Below are 17,747 nucleotides of genomic sequence, written 5' to 3'. Positions count from 1 at the left end.
TTGCTTCCAACCCCACAAAATTCACATTTCTGCCTTTAGATCCCCCCCCCCCCCCAAAAAAAAATGACATTATTTCTTTTTCCACCCCCCCCCCCCCCCCACTGCCCTCCCCAGGACCCGGCCATATCAGCAAACGAAACCGATTATCTCGCTTTCACGAGGGGAATGGAGAAGGACGTCTTCATCAAGTGGCCCAACTCCGAGGACGTCATCCTTGGGAAGGTACCACCGTAATGGCCAAACTGGGGAATTTCACCCCAAAAATTCCAATTCCAGCCTCAGGTTTGGGTTAAACCCATCCAACACCCCCCTTCACATCCGATACCGAGCGCTTCCAGCTGAGGAACGTTCACTTTCCCTTTTTCACCACAAAAAAAAATTAGCAGCAGATCTTAATTTCTCGCGCTGGGTGGTAACAACATCGTTCGTAGAAATAAAAATATAATTATGATTTTAACACATTTTTCCTCTTTTTAGGTCTGGCCGGATTTTCCCAACATTGTGGTCAATGACTCCGTCGAATGGGACACGGCAGTAGAGGTGAGCAGCGGTGCAATTAGAAGCAGAATGCAGAAGCTGAGGGTTTTTGTTTTTTTTTTTTTCCTGGATTTTTGTCCAGAAAGTGAAAAAAAAACAGCACAAATATTGAGGGTGCGAGAGGCAAAATCTGCCCTGCCCAATTTTTTCCTACAATTAATAAAATAATGCAAGCTGATAAAATTTTAATGCGACTTTTGATATAATTTTGATGCAATTTGGGTGGGATTTTTAATCAATGTCTACGCAATTTTTAATGTCATTTTTAAACAATCTTTAGGCAATTCTAATGCATTTTAATCCAAGTCTTATTACGCATTAATACAGATTTCATACTACCTATTTTACTGCAATTTTATACAATATAATACAGTTTTGATGCAATTTCACTGAAATTTTTATGCAATGCCTGAACAAATTTTTAAACAATAATTAAACAATTTCTATGCAATTTTAGTACCTCTTAATACAAACTTTATTACTCTCAATACGTATGTTATATTACTTTATACTATTTTAATGCAATTTTAATGCATTTTAATTCAGACATCACACAGTTTTTATCCAGTTCTGCTTCATTTTAATGCAAATCTTAATCCATATTAATACAAATTTCGTACCATTTAATGCCTTTTTTATACAAATCAATAGGATTCAATTTTTATCCAATTTTATTGAAGTTTTACACAAGTCTTTCACATTTCAATTCATTTTTTATGCAATTCAAATACAATTTAAAGACATCTTTGATAATAAATCATGGAAATTTTATACTTCTTTTTTTTTAATGTGAATTTCTGTGTGAATTTTTTGTATAATTTTTTGTACGGATTTCTGCATGAATTTTTATTCAGATTTCTGTACGGATTTTTGTATGAATTTCTCTACGGGTTTTTGTCCAAATTTCTGTTTGGATTTTTATATGAATTTCCATACAGATTTTTGTCTGAATTTCTGTTTGGATTTTTGTATGAATTTCTGTACAGATTTTTGTCCAAATTTCTGTTTGGATTTTTGTCCAAATTTCTGTTTTTTGTTGTTTTTGGTATGAATTTCTGCGCAGATTTTTGTACAGATTTCTCTACGGGTTTTTGTATGAATTTCTGTATGGATTTTTGTCCAAATTTCTGTTTGTTTGTTTTTTTTTGTTTGTTTGATTGGTTGGTTGGTTTTTTTGTTTGTTTGTTTGTTTGTTCATATGAATTTCTGTACAGATTTTTGTCTGAATTTCTGTACGGATTTTTGTCCAAATTTCTGTTTTTTTGGTTTTTTTGTTTGTTTGTTTGTTTGTTTGGTATAAATTTTTGTACAGATTTTCGTCTGAGTTTCTGTACGGATTTTTGTCCAAATTTCTGGGTTTTTTGTTTGTTTGTTTGTTTGTTTGTTTGTTTTGTATAAATTTTTGTACAGATTTTCATCTGAATTTCTGCACGGATTTTTGCATGAATTTGTTTGGATTTTCATATGAATTCCCACGCAGATTTCTGTACAAATTTCCGCACGGATTTTTGCCCGAATCTCTGTGCGAATGTTCATCCCAACTTCTTACACAAAATTCCACGCTCCTGTAGTTTCACAGGCAGATGTTTTTTAAGTCAGCTGGAACCCACTGAGTGCATCCCCTTCCCTCCCCCTCCCCATTTTCCCCTCCTCCTCCCCAGCTCTTCCGTGCATACGCAGCGTTCCCCGACTTCTTCCGCAACTCCACGGTGGAGTGGTGGAGAACAGAAATGCAGGAGCTCTATGAGAACCCCCACAACGCCTCCCTCAGCCTCAAATACGACGGCATCTGGATCGTGAGTGCCAGTTTTGCCCTTTTCTGCCTTTTTTTTTGGGGGGGGGGAAGGGGGCGTTGTTTATTCGTGATGAATTACGTCGGGGCACAGTGATGGTTTGTGTGAGTTTGTAGCACCTGATGACGTGAACACAGAGGATTGGGTGGAGCGTGAGAACAGAGAAATAGAAATAGCGAAGACAACGAGAAAAAGATTCTTAAAAAAGTAATGAAAACAATGAAAAAATAAAAAAAAATTGAAAAAATGACTTAAGATGACTTTAAAATGAAGAAGGAATGAAAAGTAATTATAAGAGTGACACAGGAATGAAAAATCATTTAGAAATGAGAAAGGAAGGAGAGAGAATTTTAAAAGCAAAAAGGAACGGGAAGCAATTAAGAAAATGATGAAGAAAGGAAAAATAATTTCAAAAATGAAAAAGGAATGAAAAGTAATTAAAAATGAGAAAGAAAGGAGAAAAGATTTAGAAATGAGGAAGGAAGGAAAAATAGTTTAAAAAAAATAGAAGGGAAGGAGAACAAAAAGGCTGAAAAAAAAGGAAAAATGAGGAGAAAAAAAAAGGAAAAAATATGAAAAAGGAATGAAAGAGAAAAGAAGAGTTTTAAAAATGAAATAATAAAAATTAAAACTAAAAGTTGAGAACAAGTAACGAAAAACCAAGAAAAATAATTAAATAATTTTCAGCATCTGCTGGTGAAAAAGAGTGATTTCAGCATCTGTGAGTGGAAAAAAAAGTGATTTTTGGTATCTGTTGATGATAAATTGCCATTTTCAGTAATTGCTGATGGAAAAAAAATTGATTTTCAGTATCTGTTGATGAAAAAACTGTGGCTTTCCCAGTGGGTTCATCAACAAAATCTGAAAGGATTTAATAGCTGGGGGAAAAAAGCTCAAGAGTTTGCCACATTGGAATGGAATTTGCTCATTTTTTGGGTTTGTTTGGGGTTTTTTTTGTGTGTATGTTTTTTTTTTTATTTTTTTCAGGACATGAATGAGCCCTCCAGCTTCGTTCATGGGGCAGTTTGGGGCTGCAGAAATCAAGAGCTCAATAATCCCCCATACATGCCCCGTAAGTCTGCTTAATTAGTGGCTAATTTAATAAGGAAATGGTCCAACGAACCCCTTTTTAAATTAAATCAAGGGATTGATACATTCACTTCATTCACTTCTATGTTTATTGGTGCATTTCCTATAAGATAGAATTGCCTGAAATCCCCAAACCCAGAACAAGTCCCCTAACGAGAAAAAAAAAGAGGAAGGAAAAAAAAGAAAAAGTCAATTTTTGGAAAATTTTTAGCATGTTTAATTCCAGCCTTTGATTTCAGCAGTGACCTCAGAGCCCTTCGAAAAAGGAATATTGTTGATTTCTGCCTCTCCCAAACTTCAGAATTCTCATTTCAGAAGTGATTTCTGCCTTTCCTATGCAGAAGTGCAAATTATAGATGCACAAAAATATAAACCTAAGCGTATCTGTATATAAAATTACAAAGGAAAGTCATTAATATCTGAATTTCCCGTATTTCAAAAACGGGTATCAATAATTTCTGCCTTCCCTCAATTTCAGAGATCCAATTTTTAGAGGAATAGCAGCAATTTCCGCCTTTCTAAACTTCAGAATTTCCATTCCGAAAAAGATGAGCAGCAATTCCCTTAATTTCCTAAAGTTTAGAAAGGAATATCAGACTTTCTGACTTTCTTGAGCTTCAGAAATCCAATTTCAGAACGGAATATCGGCAATTTCTGCCTCTCCCAAATTCCAGAAATCCGATTTCAGGAAGGAATTTCTCAGTAAATTCTCAACTTTCCCAGATGCCAGAAATCCAATTTTATGGGGGAACGTGGGCAATTTCTGTCTCTTCTAAATTTCAAAAACTCCAAAAATTTGATTTGGGTGTAAAACAAGCGACCACGCAGCCGCTTAAGAGGAAGCAAACCGCAATGAAGGCGGTGCCAACGAAAAGTAATTTTTCCAAGTTTTTATTAAACTGTGAGTGCTTTCACCTCATTTCCCACAGAATTGGGGTGGAGAGAGCTGGGCCTGGCCTACAAAACCATCTGCATGGAGGGCGTCCAGATCCTGGCGGACGGCACCGAGCTGCGCCACTACGATGTCCACAACCTCTATGGGTGGGCCCAGACCAAACCCACCCTGGAGTAAGTCACTATTTATTTTTTTTCTTCCTTTTTTCTGCCTTTTTCTCCCCAAAATCCCTTTTAAATGAGCGCTGAGGATCACTTGTTGCCCCCAGTGCACTGCGGAGCATCACGAAGGAGCGGGGCATCGTCATCACACGCTCCACCTACCCAACCAGTGGGCAGTGGGCAGGACATTGGCTGGGGGACAACACGGCTGCGTGGGACCAGATGCCAAAATCCATCATTGGTGAGTCAATGGAACGCCATTAACCCGCGTTTCCTTCCCCAAAATCACACCATTTTCACATATGAAATCCCGCTGTTTGAACGGCGGTGGCCAATTCCTTCTTGATCTCTTTCCTTGCCGTTGTCATTAAGAAATCCTTCATCGTTTCCACTGAGTTGGGTTGAACCCCGTTGACCACCTTGTCCTCAAATTCTTTGTTTCCACCATTATTCCGCATCGTTAAGAAGTTCTTCTCCATTTCCACTGAGTTGGGTTGAACCCTGTTGACCGCATTACCCTCCAAGTCTTCATCCCATAAATCCACAGATGAAAACACCAAATTACGTTTCGTAGCTGAAAATACCAAATTGTTTTTCATAGCTGAAAATACCAGATTGTTTTTCACAGCTGAAAACACCCAATTATATTCCACGGCCGAAAATACAGAATTATATTTAACAGTTGAAAATACCAAATCGTGCTTCACGGTTGAAAATACTGAACTGTATTTCAAGGCTGAAAATACTAAGTTATATTTCGTGGCTGAAAATACCAAATCATGCTTTACGAATTAAAATACCAAATTATTTTTCACAGCTGAAAATACCAAGTATTTCACAGCTGAAATCCCTGAATTCTGTTGCCCTTGCAGGTATGATGGAGTTCAGCCTCTTTGGAGTATCCTACGTAAGTCCCTCATTCATTCCTTCCTCCCCCACCCCAGTTTATCACCTTTTCACAAATGGAAGCACACAGCGCAGCCTCGTTGGGATTTTTGGAATTGTCATTAAAGCATTTTTTTGGGGGATTTTTCAGACCGGAGCAGACATCTGTGGGTTCTTCTCAGATTCAGAATATGAACTGTGTGCCCGCTGGATGCAGCTGGGAGCTTTCTACCCATTTTCAAGGAACCACAACGGGAAAGGCGCCAAGGTGAACGTGCTCCCAAATCGCCCACCTCCCACAGATCCATTCCCCCCCCCCCCTCCCCTGTAAAAATCCCACTTTTTAGGTCTGCCTACAAAACTCCAATTGGGCAGAAATTCAGGAACCTATCATTTTTTTTTAATGAGAATTTCAACAGTTTTGAAAATATGATGCTATTTTCCAAACTTAGAATACAGGCGGCGCCAACTTTCTTAATATTTCATTACATTTGTGCAAGTTACAAAATCACGTGTTAAATTTGTGAGTTTTTTTTGGGGGGGGTGTTTCCCCCCCCCCCCCCCTCTCCAAACTAGGGTGAATACGTTGGCTTTGGGCAACAGTTCAGAAATGTATCACTGTTTCATTAATATTTCAGATCTTGCTTTGAAAATACGGCGCTATTTCTGCATTTTAAAGATGGGCAGCACCAACTTTCTGAACGTTTCATAAAATTTTCGCAATCATTTGTAAAAACGATGGGTTTTTCCCTCATAAAGAGGGTGAATACGTTGGCTTTAGCAGCAAATTTAGACATTGAACACTTTTAGGAGAACTTCAGCTCTTCTTTTGAAAATAAAGAGATGTTTCCACACCAAAAAGACAAACAGTGCCCATTTTCTTAACGTTTCATAGCATTTATATAATATTGATTGTCGTGTGCCATGAAAAATGATTTATTTTTCTTTATTTTGAGGCAAATTTGACTGTGACCACCACCAAGTTATACCAAATTCTGAGTGGTGCATAAGATGAAAAACACTTTTTTCCTTCATTTTAAGGAAAATCTGACGATTATCACTACTGAGCTATTTCAACATTCATAATAAACTATATATTCATCATAAGCCATTCAATATTCATGAACTATTTCAATTTCGTAACATTTACATAATTTTGATTGTCGTGTGAGATGAAAAATGATTTTTTCTTCATTTTGAGGCAAATTTGACTGTGACCACCAACCAAATTATACCAAATTTTGAGTGGTGTATACGATGAAGAATGGTTGATTTTTTTTTATTTTTATTTTATTTTTTTTTTCATTTTAAGGAAAATTTGACAATTATCACTACTGAACTACTTCAATTTTTTTTTTTTTTTTTTTTTTTTCCATTTCGGGGCAAATCAACCACCGCCAAATTACATCAATTTTTGAGTCACGTAGAAGTTTGAATTCCTTTTTCTCCCCCTGCATTTTGAGGTGAATTCGACCACGGCCGCCACCAAATTAAACCACTTTCAGAAGGATGGGAAAAAAAAAAAAAAACGTGAAAAAGGAACAGATTTTTTTTTTTTTTTTGCCAAATTACATCAATTTTTGAGTCACGTATAAGTTTGAATTCTTTTTTTCCCTCTGCATTTTGAGGCGAATTCGACCACGGCCGCCACCAAATTAAACCACTTTCAGAAGGATGGGAAAAAAAAAAAAAAAAGTGAAAAAGGAACAGATTTTTTTTTTTTTTTTTTTGCCAAATTACATCAATTTTTGAGTCACGTATAAGTTTGAATTCCTTTTTTTCCCCCTGCATTTTGAGGCGAATTTGACCACGGCCGCCACCAAATTAAACCACTTTCAGAAGGACGGGAAAAAAAAAAAAAAAAAAAAAGTGAAAAAGGAACAGATTTTTTATTTTTTTTCCCCCAAAAAAAGGAAATAACCAAATTTTTTCCCTTCTCAGAGGCAAGACCCCGTGGCGTGGAACTCCACGTTTGAGGATATTTCCAGGGATGTGCTGAACATCCGCTACACGCTGCTGCCCTACCTCTACACGCTGATGTTTGATGCCTCGGCCCACGGCAGCACCGTCGTGCGTCCGCTGCTCCACGAGTGAGTGGGGGCTCCTCCCCTCCAAAACCCCCCACCTTCCTCCCCAAAATCCACTGCGTGGCCCCAAACCCTCCTAAAAAAAAAAAAAAACAACCAGAGAATTGAGGATTTGGATGGGGGGGTTCGGGGTTCGAGTACAAATTTGGGATTCAAAGGTGGATTTGGGATTGCGGTATGAATTCTGGGATTCAAATGTGAATTGTGGGATTCAAAGGTGAATTTTGGGATTCAAATGTGAATTTTGGGATTCAAAGGTGAATTTTGGGATTCAAAGGTGAATTTGGGATTGCGGTATGAATTTTGGGATTCAAATATGAATTGTGGGATTCAAAGGTGAATTTGGGATTGCGGTATGAATTTGGGATTCAAAGGTGAATTTTGGGATTCAAAGGTGAATTTGGGATTGCGGTATGAATTTTGGGATTCAAATGTGAATTTTGGGATTCAAAGGTGAATTTTGGGATTCAAAGGTGAATTTGGGATTGCGGTATGAATTCTGGGATTCAAAGGTGAATTTTGGGATTCAAAGGTGGATTTTGGGATTCAAAGGTGAATTTGGGATTGCGGTATGAATTTTGGGATTCAAATGTGAATTGTGGGATTCAAAGGTGAATTTTGGGATTCAAAGGTGGATTTGGGATTGCGGTATGAATTCTGGGATTCAAAGGTGAATTTGGGGATTCAAAGGTGAATTTCGGGATTCAAAGGTGGATTTGGGATTGCGGTATGAATTGTGGGATTCAAAGGTGAATTTCGGGATTCAAAGGTGAATTTGGGATTGCGGTATGAATTGTGGGATTCAAAGGTGAATTTTGGGATTCAAAGGTGGATTTGGGATTGCGGTATGAATTCTGGGATTCAAAGGTGAATTGTGGGATTCAAAGGTGAATTTGGGATTGCGGTATGAATTCTGGGATTCAAAGGTGAATTTTGGGATTCAAAGGTGGATTTGGGATTGCGGTATGAATTCTGGGATTCAAAGGTGAATTGTGGGATTCAAAGGTGAATTTGGGATTGCGGTATGAATTCTGGGATTCAAAGGTGAATTTTGGGATTCAAAGGTGAATTTGGGATTGCGGTTATGAATTCTGGGATTCAAAAGTGAATTTTGGGATTCAAAGGTGAATTTTGGGATTCAAATGTGAATTTTGGGATTCAAAGGTGAATTTTGGGATTCAAAGGTGAATTTGGGATTGCGGTATGAATTCTGGGATTCAAAGGTGAATTGTGGGATTCAAAGGTGAATTTGGGATTGCGGTATGAATTTGGGATTCAAATGTGAATTTTGGGATTCAAAGGTGAATTTGGGATTGCGGTATGAATTTTCGGATTCAAATATGAATTGTGGGATTCAAAGGTGAATTTTGGGATTCAAAGGTCAATTTGGGATTGCGGTATGAATTCTGGGATTCAAAGGTGAATTTTGGGATTCAAAGGTGGATTTTGGGATTCAAAGGTGAATTTGGGATTGCGGTATGAATTTTGGGATTCAAATGTGAATTGTGGGATTCAAAGGTGAATTTTGGGATTCAAAGGTGGATTTGGGATTGCGGTATGAATTCTGGGATTCAAAGGTGAATTTGGGGATTCAAAGGTGAATTTCGGGATTCAAAGGTGGATTTGGGATTGCGGTATGAATTGTGGGATTCAAAGGTGAATTTCGGGATTCAAAGGTGAATTTGGGATTGCGGTATGAATTGTGGGATTCAAAGGTGAATTTTGGGATTCAAAGGTGGATTTGGGATTGCGGTATGAATTCTGGGATTCAAAGGTGAATTGTGGGATTCAAAGGTGAATTTGGGATTGCGGTATGAATTCTGGGATTCAAATGTGAATTTTGGGATTCAAAGGTGGATTTGGGATTGCGGTATGAATTCTGGGATTCAAAGGTGAATTGTGGGATTCAAAGGTGAATTTGGGATTGCGGTATGAATTCTGGGATTCAAAGGTGAATTTTGGGATTCAAAGGTGAATTTGGGATTGCGGTTATGAATTCTGGGATTCAAATGTGAATTTTGGGATTCAAAGGTGAATTTTGGGATTCAAAGGTTGATTTGGGATTGCAGTATGAATTCTGGGATTCAAAGGTGAATTTTGGGATTCAAAGGTGAATTTGGGATTGCGGTATGAATTCTGGGATTCAAATGTGAATTTTGGGATTCAAAGGTGAATTTTGGGATTCAAAGGTGAATTTGGGATTGCGGTTATGAATTCTGGGATTCAAAGGTGAATTTTGGGATTCAAAGGTGAATTTCGGGATTCAAAGGTGAATTTGGGATTGCAGTATGAATTCTGGGATTCAAATGTGAATTTTGGGATTCAAAGGTGAATTTGGGATTGCGGTATGAATTCTGGGATTCAAAGGTGAATCTTGGGATTCAAATATGAATTTTGGGATTCAAAGGTGGATTTGGGATTGCGGTATGAATTTTGGGATTCAAATGTGAATTTTGGGATTCAAAGGTGGATTTTGGGATTCAAAGGTGAATTTGGGATTGCGGTATGAATTCTGGGATTCAAATGTGAATTTTGGGATTCAAATGTGAATTTTGGGATTCAAAGGTAGATTTGGGATTGCAGTATGAATTTTGGGATTCAAATATGAATTGTGGGATTCAAAGGTGAATTTTGGGATTGCGGTATGAATTCTGGGATTCAAAGGTGAATTTTGGGATTCAAAGGTGAATTTGGGATTGCGGTATGAATTCTGGGATTCAAATATGAATTTTGGGATTCAAAGGTGAATTTGGGATTGCGGATATGAATTCTGGGATTCAAATATGAATTGTGGGATTCAAAGGTGAATTTGGGATTGCGGTATGAATTTTGGAATTCAAATATGAATTGTGGGATTCAAAGGTCAATTTGGGATTGCGGTATGAATTCTGGGATTCAAAGGTGAATTTTGGGATTCAAAGGTGAATTTGGGATTGCGGTATGAATTGTGGGATTCAAATATGAATTTTGGGATTCAAAGGTGAATTTGGGATTGCGTAATGAATTTTCGGATTCAAATATGAATTGTGGGATTCAAAGGTGAATTTTGGGATTCAAAGGTGCGTTTGGGATTGCGGAATTTTGGAATTCAAATATGAATTGTGGGATTCAAAGGTGGATTTGGGATTGCGGTATGAATTCTGGGATTCAAAGGTGAATTGTGGGATTCAAAGGTGAATTTGGGATTGCGGTATGAATTGTGGGATTCAAATATGAATTTTGGGATTCAAAGGTGAATTTGGGATTGCGGTATGAATTTTCGGATTCAAATATGAATTGTGGGATTCAAAGGTGAATTTTGGGATTCAAAGGTCAATTTGGGATTGCGGTATGAATTCTGGGATTCAAAGGTGAATTTTGGGATTCAAAGGTGAATTTGGGATTGCGGTTAGAAATTCTGGGATTCAAATGTGAATTTTGGGATTCAAAGGTGAATTTGGGATTGCGGTATGAATTTTGGAATTCAAATATGAATTGTGGGATTCAAAGGTGAATTTGGGATTGCGGTATGAATTGTGGGATTCAAAGATGAATTTTGGGATTCAAAGGTGAATTTGGAATTGCGGTATGAATTCTGGGATTCAAAAGTGAATTTTGGGATTCAAAGGTGAATTTGGGATTGCGGTATGAATTCTGGGATTCAAAGGTGAATTTTGGGATTCAAAGGATTGCGGTATGAATTTGCGGATTCAAAAATGAATTGTGTGATTCAATGTGGGGTTTTGGGATTCAAAGGTCAATTTGGGATTGCGGTATGAATTCTGGGATTCAAAGGTGAATTTTGGGATTCAAAGGTGAATTTGGGATTGCGGTATGAATTTTCGGATTCAAATATGAATTGTGGGATTCAAAGGTGAATTTTGGGATTCAAAGGTCAATTTGGGATTGCAGTATGAATTCTGGGATTCAAATATGAATTTTGGGATTCAAAGGTGAATTTGGATTGCGGTATGAATTTTGGGATTCAAATATGAATTTTGGGATTCAAAGGTGAATTTGGGATTGGCATTCAAATATAAATTTGGCTTTCAAAGATGAATTTGGGATTGCAGTATAGATTTGGGATTCAAATATGAATTCGGGATTTCAAATATGAATTCGGGATTTCAAATATGAATTTGGGATTTAAATATGAATTTGGGATTCAAATATGAATTTTGGGATTCAAAGGTGAATTTGGGATTGTGGTATAGATTTGGGATTCAAAGGTGAATTTGGGATTGCAGTATAGATTTGGGATTCAAATATGCATTTGGGATTCATATGTGAATTTGAGATTGCAGAATAAATTTAGGATTAAAATATAGGCTTGGGATGTGAACATGAATTTGGGATTAAAATGTAGATTTGGGATTCAATACAAAATTTGGGATTGCAGTATAAATCTGGGATTCAAAGGTGAGTTTAGAATTAAAATATAGATTTGGGATGTGAATATGAACTTGGGATTCAAATATAAATATGGGATTCAAATCGTTCAAAAATTATAAGGAGAGAAGCCAAAAAGATGGAATTTTGAGGGAAAAAAAATCATGACATACCTAGGGGAGATAATAATGAATATGGGGCAAAGTGGTTCTGCATTTAAAAAAAAAAAAAAGAAAAAATATAAAATAGAAAAAACTGAGAAAAAAAAGATAGGAAAAAACAGAGAAACAAAGAAAAATTGAAGATAAAATAGAAGGAAAAAAGAAGTAGAAAGAAATGAAAAAAAGAATAGTAGGAAAAGTAGAAGGAAAAGCAGAAGGAAAATAGAAAAAGGAAAAATACGAGAAGAAAAAATAGGAAAATGAAGTAGAAGAAAAATAGAAGAAAAAAGAAAAGAAAAAATAGGAGAAAAAATAGAAGAAAAATAGAGGAAAAAATATAGGATAAAAATAGAAGAAATAGAAGAAAATACAGAAGTAAAAAAAATAGGAAAAAAATAGAAAAATAACAAAGAAAAAATAGGTGTCTGTATTTTTAGAGATTTCAGAATTTGTCAAAAAATGTGAAATAAATTCTAATACAAGATTTTAAATTTACAATTGTTGTGATTGAAATAAGCCTAAATTCAGCAGTTTTTACATTGGAATCTTGTTCTATTCCTGACAAGCATCCACTTGAAAGCAAATGAGTTTCATTTTCAGTCATTAATTTAAGGGATTAAAATAGAGAACTTACAATTAGAATTTCATTAAAATTAAATTAAAATTTAATTAAAATTGACTGGTTTGAATAAGCATAACAAATGCCATTTAAAACTGAATACCAATTAACCTCTTTCTGAGCAACAGCTCATCATTATTCCCCCTTATTAAGGTGGTTTTTTAGGGAGAATAAAGCTTCAATGAGGAAATATTTTGCAAGAATGGTTAATATCATCCCCGAAAACCCTCTTTATATTTTGGAATTCCAGGTTTGTGGAAGACAGGACGACGTGGGAAATATATAAGCAATTTCTCTGGGGCCCAGCGCTGCTCATCAGCCCCGTGCTGGATCAGGTAAAAGCACAGAATATTGGGAAAATCTCAGGAGGGAGTGGGAAAAAAAAAAAAAAAAAAAAAAAAAAAAAAAAAAGGAAATATTAGAAATTAATGAAAATATTAATAATTGAGGATAAGATTGGTGTTATTTCAGGAGAATTACACTGCTGGCCTTCGTTAAAGCCAAAATGTTTAATTGCAGGGTGCTGTGTCGGTGAATGCGTACCTCCCGAATGCCCGTTGGTATGATTATCACACAGTGAGTAATTAAAAATCCTTCCCAAATTGAATTTGTGTCTCCTGATGTCTTCACAGAAGAGCTCAGTGTGAATGCAGCCCAAAAAATGACCGACTGCAAACTTACGAAAATTTTGGGTGTTGTCATGAAAGCACAGAGCTGTTTCTGAATGCAGCATGTGGGCAGTGAGAACATTATGAATATTTCAAAAAATTTGCATAATTTGTAAAATCACTGATAGTTTTTCTTCCCCAGAAATGGGGTGAGCGCGTTTGCTTTGAGTGAGAATTCACAATTTTATACTTTTTTTAAGAATTTCAGGGCTTGTCTGCAAAACACGGAGTCATTTCCACACTTAGAAAAGGGGCAGCGCCAACTTTCTTAATATTTTATAAAATTCATGTGATTTGTAAAATAATACATGATCTCCTCCCCATCAACAACGTGAATTTTAGGGGAAAATTCAGAATTTTCCCTGTTTTTATGAGAATTTCAGGTCTGGTTTTGAAAATACGGAGCAATTTCGGCACTTAAAGGCGTGCGGTGCCAACATATTTCACAAAATTCATATAATCTAAAAAATTATTTGTATAATTTGTTTTTTCCCCATAAATAAGATGAAAATACCAGCAATTGGAAAATATATAGTTGTTTCATCTACGTTTCAAATACAGTTCTGAAAATACTTTTGAGTATTTCCCAATTTTAAAGATGGGCAAAGTGCCGACTTGCTTAATTTGATTTCCTAAAATCTACATAGTTTATAAAATAATTTATAAAATTCGTGCATTTTTCTCCATAAACAGGATGGACACGTTAGCTGTAGGTGTCAGTTCATAACTTCACGATTCTTTCATCCAAATTCCTGATCTTGTTTTGAAAACGCGGCGCTATTTCTGCATTCAACCAACGGGCGGTGCCAAATCTCTGAATATTTCCTCAAATTTATGGAATTTATGACATCATTTCTAATTTTTCCCCTATAAAATAGGGAGAATACGTCGGATTCCGGGGAGAATTCCGAAATCTGCCCTCTCCTTTGGAGCACATCAACCTCCACGTCCGCGGCGGTTTCATCCTCCCCCAACAGACCCCCGCCAACAACACGGCCTACAGGTAGGAACAGGAATTGACTCCAATTCCCTTCAAATTCCACTCAAATTTCTGATTTTTTTTTTTGCTCAGTGTTTAACCCAGCAGTGAATACATTTCGGGTGACTGAGACTGGGAATTCGTTTTCTTTTACCTTCAAATTTTCAGGAAAACCACCTCGTTTCCATGTTGGAAACACCTCCAATTTGTGGAATTTTCAGAATACTGATCTGAATTTCGGGGCAGTTTCCTCTCTTTTTGTTGCCTTACTTCTGTTCCACTCTCAATTAAATTCATTAAAATGCACTAAAAGCACTTAGAATTAGATTTTTAATAATATTGACGCGTTTTCACATTGCAAACACCTCCAATTTTGCAGGAATTTCACAAAATGGATCTGAATTTTGGGGCGGTTTCCTTTTTTTGTTGTCTTCTTTCCGTTCCACTCTCAGTTAAATTTAAATGCGTGTGTTCACATTGTGAACACCCAATTCTGTGGGATTTTCAGAATACTGATGTGAATTTTGGGACAGTTTCCTCTCTTTTTGTCGTCTTCCTTCTGCTCCACTCTCAATCAAATTCGTTAAATTGCATTAAAAGCAATTAAAATGAAATTTTTATTCATATCGATGTGTTTTCACATTGCAAACACCTCCAATTTGTGGGATTTTCAGGAAATCTATATGAATTTTGGGGCAATTTCCTCTCTTTTTGTTGTCTTCCTTCTGCTCCACTCTCAATCAAATCTGAACCTACTAAAAGCAATTAGAATGAAATTTTCATCAATATCGATGTTTTTTCACATTGCAAACACCTTCAGTTTTCAGAAATTTCAGGAAATCGATCTGAATTTTGGGGCAGTTTCTTCTCTTTTTGTTTTCCTCCATCCATCCCAATCTCAATTAAATTCAAACACCTCAAGTGCCATTAAAATGAAATCACACAGGGTTGCCTGCGACGTCCGTCACCGTGGCACAATTTATTAGCAAAAAAAATATATATTTAATTTTGGGGAAATGGAAAAATGGGATTTTGGGGGGAAATTCCCTTTTTTTTTTTTTCTTGGCAGCCGAAAGAACCCATTGGCTCTTCTGGTGGCTCTGAATGACAGCCAAGAGGCAGAGGGGCAGCTCTACTGGGATGACGGCGTGCGCATCGGTGAGGTTTTAGGGGAAATTCCCCCAAATTTGGGGCACCCACCCTGAAAAAAATGTTCTATTTCTGCATCTCTGTGATTTGCCAGCCAAAATTAGTAGTAATGACAGTAATGATTGTAATAATGATGATGATGATGATAATTTTGGGTTTGGCAGAACGTGTGAAACTTTTGAGACGTGAAAGGAAAAAAAAAATCTGAATTGATCTGTGATTAAAATGTTAAAAAAGGGGTCAAAACGGGTTAAAAACGGGATAAAATGGGGTAAAAATGGGCCAAAATGAGAGCACTTCTGCAAAAATAAATTAATAAATAAAAAAATATAGAGTTAGATTCAGTGAATTTAACATGATTTAATCTGTAATTAATAAATAGGAGATGTTTACGAAATAATGAGAGATAATTAATAAGATCTATTTAGATTTGCTCTCAAATTTAAAGGGAGTGGAAGTGGGAAGATTTGATTCATTTCCTCAGTATTAATGAATTCAGAGAAGAGATGCTTAATGGATAATAAATAATAAGGGATAATAAATGCAGATACGACATAATAAGATTTGTTCTCAAACTGATGGAAAAAGTATTAAGTAATGTCCTCAATATTAATAAGCATAAGGTATATTTAATAAATGATAACGTTGATAATAATTAATGAATTCAGATGAGAGGTTTTAAAGAAAAAACTAAGAGATAATTAATAAATAATAAGCAATATCTAATAAGAGGTATGTAATGAATAAGAGATAATTAGTGCACTTAAATAAGAGAGAACTAGATTCAAACTTGTAGGACTCAGAGAGAGTGGGAAAATTTGACTAATTTCCTCAATATTAATAAATATTAGAGGCATTTAACACATAATAATAGATAATAAGTTCAGATAAGAGGTTGATTAATAAATTCCGATATGGGACAATTAATTAGATTTCTTTTCAAACAATAGAAAGCATAGACAATTCAGAAGATTTCCCTGATGCTAATTAATTAAGACACATATAAGACACAAGAAGAGATATTTAAGATATTTAAGAATTAATAATAATAACAATAATAAAGATAACTAAGAATTAACAGGAGATATTCAAGAGATAATAAGAAGTAATTAATAAAACCAAGAGACAGTAAGAGGTAATTAATAAAATCACAACAGAGATCATTAAGCATCTCTTATCCCCTACATCTGCAGTGCGTTATCCTAAATAACTCCAAAAATTGTTTATTTTTAATGAATATCCGCGTGTGTATTTCGTGTGTGTAGCTAGTTCTCTAATTAGTTAAGAGCTAATTAACCGAGTTGGATGCATTGTTTTCTCCTCCACCAGATGCCTATGAGGACGGCGCTTATCTGCTGACCTCCTTTATTGCTCGTCAGGTTTGTGGGTTGAAAAAGCATTAAAAAATGTGATTACATCGAAAATGCAGATTGTTTTAAAGAGCTATTTGATAAGAATGGCCTTAATTAGAGCAGCAATTAAGAATGCTTCTGATGAAAGAGCTCTAAATTGCATTAAATCCGTGCGAATATGTCTGATTATGTGGGATGAGACCCAGAGAGCACTATTTTTTCATTTAAATGAATTATATATATATGATATAAACTTAGTAATGAATTACTATATTAATATATTGGTATTTATTAACGTATTGGCATAATTAATATGCGTTATAGATAAATTGCATGTTAATTTTTACATAGTTATGAGTCATACATACTTAATCAGGCATTTCTCTTTTTATTCATCATAGATTTTTGTTTGAAAATTACATTAATTCTGCCTTACCTTTATTTATTCATTAATTAAACTATATAATTATCATTATATATTATTTATTGATATTAATTTTAAAAATTATTCCAGACAAAATAGATCCAAATAGTGTTATAATTATAATATGATAAAATATAAACTGTAAAAAAAGCAAATTTTAAATATATTTTTTGAATTTCAATACATGTCAATATATTGAAATAATTTGTATTACTACAATATTATATATTATAATGTGTATTATTAAAATATATTATAGTATATTATAATAATATATTATATAAAATTATATATATTATTATATATAAATGAAATAAAATGAAGTAAAATGAAATAACATGAAACAAAATTTAAAAATGAAGTAAAATATAATGAAATGAAACGAAGTGAAATGAAGTAAAATGAAATGAGATAAAACAAAGTAAAATGAAAAATGAAATGAAGTAAAATATAATGAAGTAAAATGAAAAATGAAATGAAATAAAATATAATGAAATGAAACAAAACAAAGTAAAATGAAACAAAATAAAACGAAATAAAATGAAACAAAGTGAAACGAAACGAAATAAAATATAATGAA

General features: G+C 35.1%; 1 protein-coding gene across 1 annotated transcript in view; it reads left to right on the top strand.

Moving 5' to 3' along the window:
• The window catches only part of LOC104916085 (maltase-glucoamylase-like), a 90,284-nt gene that overhangs the window by 67,781 nt on the left and 4,756 nt on the right, over positions 1 to 17,747 (top strand). The window contains 14 exon segments of the mRNA XM_085215058.1: positions 115 to 222; positions 478 to 540; positions 2,199 to 2,333; positions 3,318 to 3,402; positions 4,349 to 4,487; positions 4,583 to 4,716; positions 5,348 to 5,382; positions 5,512 to 5,628; positions 7,302 to 7,450; positions 12,846 to 12,930; positions 13,115 to 13,171; positions 14,142 to 14,266; positions 15,312 to 15,400; positions 16,721 to 16,770. Of these exon segments, the coding sequence (XP_085071184.1) occupies positions 115 to 222; positions 478 to 540; positions 2,199 to 2,333; positions 3,318 to 3,402; positions 4,349 to 4,487; positions 4,583 to 4,716; positions 5,348 to 5,382; positions 5,512 to 5,628; positions 7,302 to 7,450; positions 12,846 to 12,930; positions 13,115 to 13,171; positions 14,142 to 14,266; positions 15,312 to 15,400; positions 16,721 to 16,770 (1,371 nt within the window).

This window comes from Meleagris gallopavo, unplaced genomic scaffold, assembly GCF_905368555.1.
Source record: "Meleagris gallopavo unplaced genomic scaffold, MGAL_WU_HG_1.1 scaffold_2, whole genome shotgun sequence".
In the NCBI taxonomy this organism is placed as follows: domain Eukaryota; kingdom Metazoa; phylum Chordata; class Aves; order Galliformes; family Phasianidae; genus Meleagris; species Meleagris gallopavo.
The sequence above is the reverse complement of the archived record's forward strand: the minus strand, read 5'-3'. Positions and strand labels throughout refer to the sequence as shown.